Source organism: Myotis davidii, unplaced genomic scaffold (genome assembly GCF_000327345.1).
Source record: "Myotis davidii unplaced genomic scaffold, ASM32734v1 scaffold50, whole genome shotgun sequence".
NCBI classification, from domain to species: Eukaryota; Metazoa; Chordata; class Mammalia; order Chiroptera; family Vespertilionidae; genus Myotis; species Myotis davidii.
In genome coordinates, this window is record NW_006282004.1 from 332,681 (window position 1) to 340,797 (window position 8,117).

General features: G+C 43.1%; 1 protein-coding gene across 1 annotated transcript in view; it reads left to right on the plus strand.

Annotated features, from left to right (window-relative positions):
- The first annotated feature begins 6,372 nt into the window (after positions 1-6,372).
- LOC102765544 (chromosome unknown open reading frame, human C4orf45) overlaps positions 6,373-8,117 on the plus strand; it is a 67,580-nt gene continuing 65,835 nt past the window's right edge. The window contains exon 1 of the mRNA XM_006752665.1: positions 6,373-6,433. Within this exon, the coding sequence (XP_006752728.1) occupies positions 6,373-6,433 (61 nt within the window). The remainder of the gene's footprint in view (positions 6,434-8,117) is intronic.

Below are 8,117 nucleotides of genomic sequence, written 5' to 3' on the forward strand. Positions count from 1 at the left end.
CAGCAGGAGCAAGGTAAGTGTGGCAAAGGGCACTGTATTCAACTAAAGACCTGAGGGTTAGCGTAGAGGGGTTTGCAAATCAGTAGTGTCTGCTTGACCCAAGTTGTTAGTACTATGCCCATTAAGTCATCCAAAGAGCTGTTACACAAACTGTGTTGTCCTGTTGGCGGCCCTCCCAGGGGTCATCTCTTAGCTCCCTTCCTGGTGTGAGTCTGAGTCAGAATGGCGGCACAGAGAAGGGAAGGGTAGTCGGGAGCCCAGGAGCGGTCAGTCGGGAGCAGACATTACCTGAATTCTTTGGCCAGGGGCCAACGTGGAGAGGGACTCCACTGGCTTAAGCAACAGCCAAGCTAGAACTTAAAGAGCAAAAGCCTGTGTGTGAAGATACTCAAAGTCACTAATCATCGAGAACTGCAAATTAAAATCACAATGAGATATCACCTCACGCCTCTCAGAATGGCCATCATCAATAAATCAGCAAACCACAACTATTGGTGAGGATGTATAGAAAAGGAAACCCTCGTGCGCTGCTGGGGGGAATGTAGATTGGCGCAGCCACTCTAGGGAACAGTATGGAGGTTCCTCAAAAAATTTGAAATAGAACTATCACATGACCCAGCCATTCTACTCCTGGGTATTTATCTGAAGAAATCTAAAACACTAATTAGGAAAGATATATGCATCCCTTTGTTCATTGCAGTATTATTTACAATAGCCAAGATATGGAAGCAACCTAAATGTCCATCAATAGACAACTGGATAAAATAGCAGTGGTACACATATACAATGGAACATGACTCCGCCATAAAGAGGAATGAAATCTTACCATTTGCAACAGCACGGTTAGACCTAACAGATATTATACCAAGTGAAATAAATCAGACAGAGAAAGACAAATACCATATGATTTCATTTATATGTGGAATCTAAAAATAAATAAATAAGCAAACAAAATAGAAACAGACTCATAGTTACAAAGAACGGTCTGAGGGTTGCCAGGTGAGAGGGAACTTGGGGGACTGGATGTAAAAGGTAAAGGGATTAACAAGTGTAAATTGGCAATTCTAGAACAGTTATGAGGATTCAAGTACGGCATAGGGAACACAGTCAATACTATTGTAATAACTATGTATGGGGCCAGGTGGGTACTGGACTTATCAGGGAGATCACTTCATAAGATATAAAAGTCTAACCACAATGCTGTACAGCTGAAATGAATATAATATTGAATGTCAAATGTAATAGAAAAAATTAAAGTTAAAATGGAGGGATGAAGAGCAACAGTATATGGGATAGCAGTAAAGGAAGTATGTGGGACTTCCAGAGATTTGTGTTGGTGGAGAGAAAAGAGGAGAAATTTGGAAGTAGATTGATGTTCTGTGATTTCAAAGGTAGGAGGGGTATTAGGGTAAGAAAACCGAGGATTGAATGTCACTGTTGCACCACTTACATTCACAGGCTGGAAAGTTGCAATAGCACAACAGAGAATAGCTTCTAGCTGTGACCACATGGGAGGATGCCACCCCTATTAAAAGTACCATTTTCCCTAGCTGGTTTGGCTCAGGCTCAGTGGATAGAGCATCGGCCTGTGGACCAAGGTCCCTGGTTCGATTCCAATCAAGGGCACATACCTTAGTTGCAGGCTCCTTCCTGGCCTGGGCCCTGGTCGGGGCTTGTGCAGGAGGCAATCCATGTTTTTCTCTCCTTCCCTCTATCTTTCACTCTCCCTAAAAATCAATGAAAAAATATCCTCAGGTGAGAGGATTAACAACAACAACAACAAGTACCATTTTGACAAATGTGTTTGTTGACAATCAAACTTAGGTTTCAGCTGTAACAACTCAGAAATAATTAACCAGACTTGGGATTCTACATTCTAGGCCATGAGGGGACAATAGCACAGCAGTGACACTGAACTCTGGAGCTCACTGAGCTTATGAACAAGTAGGGGAGAGTAATTCTGTGCCGTAGCATCACTGTGCAGATAATGAGAAAACTTCCGGGAAAGTGTCTGGCACATAGTAAGCCTGCAATTATATTTGTTCATTGCTCAGCGAAGACGATTTAATGGAACATTAAACTGGTGTGCAGAGAAAGACCACATAAACATCAGAGCAAATTCCAAAGGCTTCTGATATCCTCAGGGCCGCATGAGAGAAAGAGAGGACAGATTCTTTTGTAAGCAAGAGTGGGGAGGAAAGCTGCCTGCATTGGAGGGAAGAGGGTGGTTTTTTGTCCTAATTCTGCTTCCTGCTCTCCTGTACCTTTTGGTTAGCTCCTGACGCAACCTCTCCCTGTATCAGATTGCTGGGAAAAAACCCCGAGGGGCTCAGTCTCCATAACAGTAACTATTTGCACATTTGGAAGATGTGACCATTATTGTTGCTAAAACACTTGCTTTAATTATTTATTGTTTCTTAATGTATGGTTTAGCAATTAGGAGATAGCAATGACAATGTTTTGTGGTTTTAATTGTTTAAAAACTGTGTTTTTATAGAAAAAGCAACTGTGGGAAGTTGGGTTGACTGGACGGGCAGGAAATAACACCACTGTAATTGTGGTGCCAACTTACCTGAATTCCAGCTAAATGCACAGGAGGAAGACTATAGACCCTTTTGTGAGCTGGCTTTGCAAGTCCAAATATAAAAAGTAAGGTCATGGTGGTCACACTTTAAATTTGGATTCATTGTGTGTGCTTTCTAAGATAATATTGGGGAGTGGCAAAGGTGAAGGAGGGGGGTGACAAGACTAATTTTATAGCAAATATTTATTGAGCAGATACTATGTGTCATGTACGGTGAAAAGCATTTTATATACATTATCTCCTTGGCCCTATAGGTAGGCATAACACTTCTCATTTTACAGAAAAAACAACTTGTTGATGTTACACAATAAGAGTGGTTGAGATTTAAAGCCAAGTCTGTGACTCCATTCCATGTGGTTTCCATGATTGTTGCCTGAAAACAGAAATAAAGAGAAAGGATATAAAAATATTTGGTGCTGCCCGGCTGGTGTGGCTCAATGGTTGAGCATCAACCTATGAACCAGGAGGTCATGGTTTAATTCCCGGTCAGGGCACATGCTGGGGTTTGGGGCTCAAACCCTAGTAGGGGGTGTGCAGGAGGCAGCTGATCAATGATTCTCTCTCATCACTGATGTTTCTATCACTCTCTTCCTCTCCCTTCCTCTCTGAAATCAATAAAAATATATTTTAAAAAATATTTTGTGCTGAAACTTATAAAGAAAGATTTACTAGTACCCGGGTGCCAAAGCTCCCCAGTCTGCAAAGTGTGCTTAGTAATAGGATATTTGAACGCTAGTGTGTAATTTTAGCAAATTTTGACCTATATTCGCCTAGAGATACATACCACTGCTGAATGAAAGTTTCCAGTTTGTACTGCTTTTACGTTAGTGCAGTGTATAATTTAATGCTTTCCTAAGTGTTGGACCGGGCTGTGTTTTGCAGGGCTGCTGTGCCGGCCTCCCCCTTGTGCTGTGGGCGTGGTGATCGGCTCTGAAGTCGCTGTTAAATTAGCGAAGGAAGACAATAGCCACATGCCATTGTACCAAGCAGCAAACCCTGAGTTTCAGCAGAGGAGGCTGCTATTGTTTCATGAACAAAAGGCGTTTTGTCCAACAGAAATGCATCTGGTGGCCACAGCAGATCATCTTTAATCCCCTGTAACAAGTTCAGTAGCTGTCACAACATTTTAGGATAATTTGGGCTTAATTTTAACTGCCCTATTAGCCTGTCATGCAGCGTACACAACTACACACTTCGCTTTATTGATTGGCCTTGGTTTTCTTTCTTACTTTTGTTTTCTGGGTCTAATTTGTGGTACTACTACTTGCCAGTCACCCAAGCAGGAAAACGGAGTCATCTGACCCCTGGTAACCTCTGTTCAGCACATTTCCCAAATGTCTCTGCTCCATTCCTGTCACCTCTGCCGCAGTTCAGTTCCTCATTGTCACCTCCCTGAGCCACTTCAACAGCCGCTGCTGGGGCCCTGTCCCCAGGCCTTTCGCCTCAAGCTCCTTCGCCCCACAGTCAAGCAGCTTCTATTTAAACCCAAGGCTGACCAGTCTCTGCCTGTTTAACACCCACCAAGGGTCCTCACTGCCTACAGAATCAAGTCCAAGCCCCTGGAATGGCTTTGGGCCCCATTGCCCCCTCTGGGCCATAACCATGACTATGACCTCCTGCAGCACTGAACTTGACTATAGTCACCAGAACTAGGTCACCTAAGAGAGAATAGGCAAGCTTCCGAAACTGCAGAAGGCCCACGTGGAGATAAAGAAGAGGCGCGCAGGTCATGACCAAAGGACATGACAGGAAGGTGTTTTCTACTGAGGAAGATCAGTAGCCAGGACTCTGGTGAGAAGATGAGTAGCTGAAACAAGAAGCACTCCTGTCTGTGTCGCACGTCAGTTCTCTGGAAGTTGGGGGGCAAGATGTTTATTTGGGATCTACATCTGTGAACAGAAAGAGGCTGGAGTAGGATTGGGCAGAGGAAGAAGCTGACCTGTGATGAGGGCTCAGCCAGGCCTTGGCCCACCAGGGAAAGAACTAAGTAACAGCCGATATGACTGGCTGTTTGAGCCCCACCTCCCTTAGTCCCCTGACACCGGCTGCCCGCTAATAGAGCTTGACCTCAGACAAAAGAGGCAGCTCCCTGCAGCTTAAGCAGACCCTGAACTTGCTGACAGCTGGAGGCCGTCTGCTGACAGCATTTCCGCAGCTGAAATACAGCCCTTCCTTGAAGGGGGACCGCTGGTGCATCTCTCTGCCTCCTGCACTAGCAAACGTCTCCATAGGTAACACAGTGTTTTATGTTCATGTCTCTCAACAAACAAAAGAGAGCCCCATATATTTAATGCTGAATTTGAAATTACTATTAGAATTTATATGCCATGGGTTATCAGGTGATCAACATTATATTTTTGGGCAGTCTGGAATTTGCTGTTCATTCATTCATTTCACAAACATTTTATTAAGTATCTATTGCATAGCAGTCTCTGAAAATTGAGGTCTGGATAAAAATGCCTTTTCCATAAACTCCTGGGAATTAGATTCTAGTGGGAAGGCAAACAAAATAGACAAAACAAAGAGGTAAGAGTTAAAAAGATAGGTATACACAATATACCATAGAAATTAAAGGGGCACGAAGGAGAAAATGCTTAGCTATGCCTGCAGGCATCTTCCTAGAAGAGGCGGTGTGGGCTCTGGCTTGGAGGACAAGAAGTATTTGCATACAAATGTTATAGGAAGAACCAATTGCATGTATAAAGGCTCAGAAGAAAGAAATTTAGAGTTTCCCATATAATGGGCACCATAAATAGATTGCTTATGACCAAGGCACAGATTGTGTTTAAGGAAGTATTAGAACTTGGGATTGGAAAGAAATATATATACAACTAGAGGCCCAGTGCACGAATTCATACACCAGTGGGGTCCCTCTGCCTGGCCTGCAGGATCGGGCCGAAACTGGCTCTCTGACATCCCCGAGGGGTCCCAGATTGTGAGAGGGCACAGGCCAGGCCAAGGGACCCCACCACTGCACTATCGGGGCCAGGGAGGGACGTGGGAGGTTGGCCAGCCAGGGAGGGACCGCAGGAAGGCTCCAAGGCATGTCTGGCCTGTCTCTCTCAGTCCCGATCAGCCAGACCCCAGCAGCAAGCTCATCTGCCAGTTGGAGTGCCTTGCCCTGGTGGTCAGTGCGCATCATAGTGAGCCGTTGAGTTCCCTTAGCATATTACACTTTGATTGATTGAAGGGCCGAGCAGACGACGGGACACTTAGCATATTAGGCTTTTATTATATAGGATAGTTTGGTGAAGACCAAAGGAAGGGGAGGCGGGAGCGAGTGAAGGTGAGCAAAGGGGAGAAGTAGGGGGACATCTGCAATAATGTCAACATTAACATAATTTTGTCTACTCCAAGTTTTCCAAATGCAGTTAACCATGCTTTAAGGTTTTTGCTTGCTTTTTTTTTTGCAAGAACTCCCCTCTGCAGAACATTCTTTGGGCAATGTTGAATGACCCTGCCAGGCCATCTGTCACAAGCTTGTTCTAGATCTAGTACCTGAGAAGGTCTGTTCTGACTTGATAGTCATAGATTAGGAAAATATATTATTGGATACAATTCCTGGGAATACTACCACTGCATCTGTCCATTCTTGGAGATTGGAATACTGAACTCCGTTGAAAGGAACACCCTCTCTCTGTCATAAAGAGTCCTTAACAACCAGTCTGTTGAGGCCACAGACAGGGAGAGTAAAAACCACAGAGTCTTTGAGTCTTGCTGGTGCAGATAAACTGGTCTGAGGAAGCCGAGGAACCAAATCCAGTGGCACAGTTCAGGCCTTGGCCATAATGTCTATTGCATATCGAGAGCCCATCTCTGCCACAGTGGGAAAACGCATGATTTTTACAGGTAAAGAGATTTTCTGTATGCTTTCACAAGGAGATCTAAACTTTATCCCTCACCCATATGATGCTCACATAATGGATACAAGAATTGGCCCTGATCCGGTAGCCCAATGGGTTAGCAGCAGTTCTCAACCTGTGGGTCGCGACCCCTTTGGGGGTCGAACGACCCTTTCACAGGAGTCGCCTAAGACCATCGGAAAACACATATGTAATTACATATTGTTTTTGTGATTAATCATTATGCTTTAATTATGTTCAATTTGTAACAATGAAATTGGGGGTCACCACAACATGAAGAACTATATTAAAGGGTCGTGGCATTAGGAAGGTTGAGAACCACTGGGTTAGAGTGTCATCAATATGCCAAGGTTGTGAGTTTGATTCCCTGTCAGGGCACATATAAGAATGAACCAATAAATGTATAAATAAGTGGAACAACAAATTGATGTTTCTCTCTCTCCTCCTCTCTCTCTCTCTCTCTCTCTCTCTCACACACACACACTCTCTCTCTCTCTCTTTCTCCCATCAACCAATAAATAAAAAAGAATGACATATCATTTTATACATATTTATTTTGTATGATATTGCTACTCTTATTGTGCATACTCAGCCTGGGCATCAACACTGTGCCTCCTTAAACAGACCTGTGACATCCCAGTTCTCACTATAGCTGAGCTTTCACAAATTCTATATCATAAAGTTTGTTTTGTGTAAGAGGAACTACTTTGATGCTAATAAAAAGTACACCTTGATCAAATTTTAATTATTATTGATTTAAACTTCACGTACTTTTATAAACTTGACATATCTGCTTGACAACACTTTGAGCAAGGTGTGCATTTGACCTAGTAAAATTGTTGGCTTGCATTTTGTTCCTGTAACTTGTTGGAAATGATTTGGGTGGTGTATGTGTGTAGAATTAAAATAAGATGTAATTAAATGGAATCTACTAGTTGTGTAAGTCTGTAAGAAAGAAACTAAAATTCATCTTATTTCCTTTATAAGTTTAAATAATGAGCATATTTTATGAGCATATCCCCTTGCTTCTATGTCAACTCCCACTCCAGTCATCAGAAATCTGGCCCCAGCTATTTGCCATTGACTGACTTGTGTACATGTACATGTGTACAGGGATCAGAATTGTGAACCTGTACTCCATGACCAGCAAACAAACAAAACAAAAAGAACTTTATCAACTGGAGGAATATGCTTCCTTGCAGTTCCCTTTGCTTAAAATATACAGGTTCTACTCATTTCCAAAGTTACTTAGGTCATCTCCTCTCCCCACCGCCCCCTCCTCCCCCTTTCAGTGCGGCTGTGTGATACAATTAGATTCTCTTGTCACAGACTGAATTTTTTCCTGGAATCTCCTAAATGATTTTTAAAAAAATTTATATACATCAGGTTCGTTCTTTGTGCTGTAAAGTTTATAGGTTTTGATAAATCCATAGGTTCCATACCCATCATTCTAGAATCGTATAGAATAGCGCCACCACTCTAAACATCCCTGTGCTTCAACCTACTCATTTCCTTCTCTTCTCTTCCCAAACTCCTGGCAACCACTGATCTTTTCCTTTAAAAAAAAATTCTTTATTGTTTAGAGTGTTATATATAGTATTACATATGTCTCCTTTTACCCCCTTGAACTCTCCCTGGCCACTAGCCCCCCCCTCTCCCCGTCCCCCCTC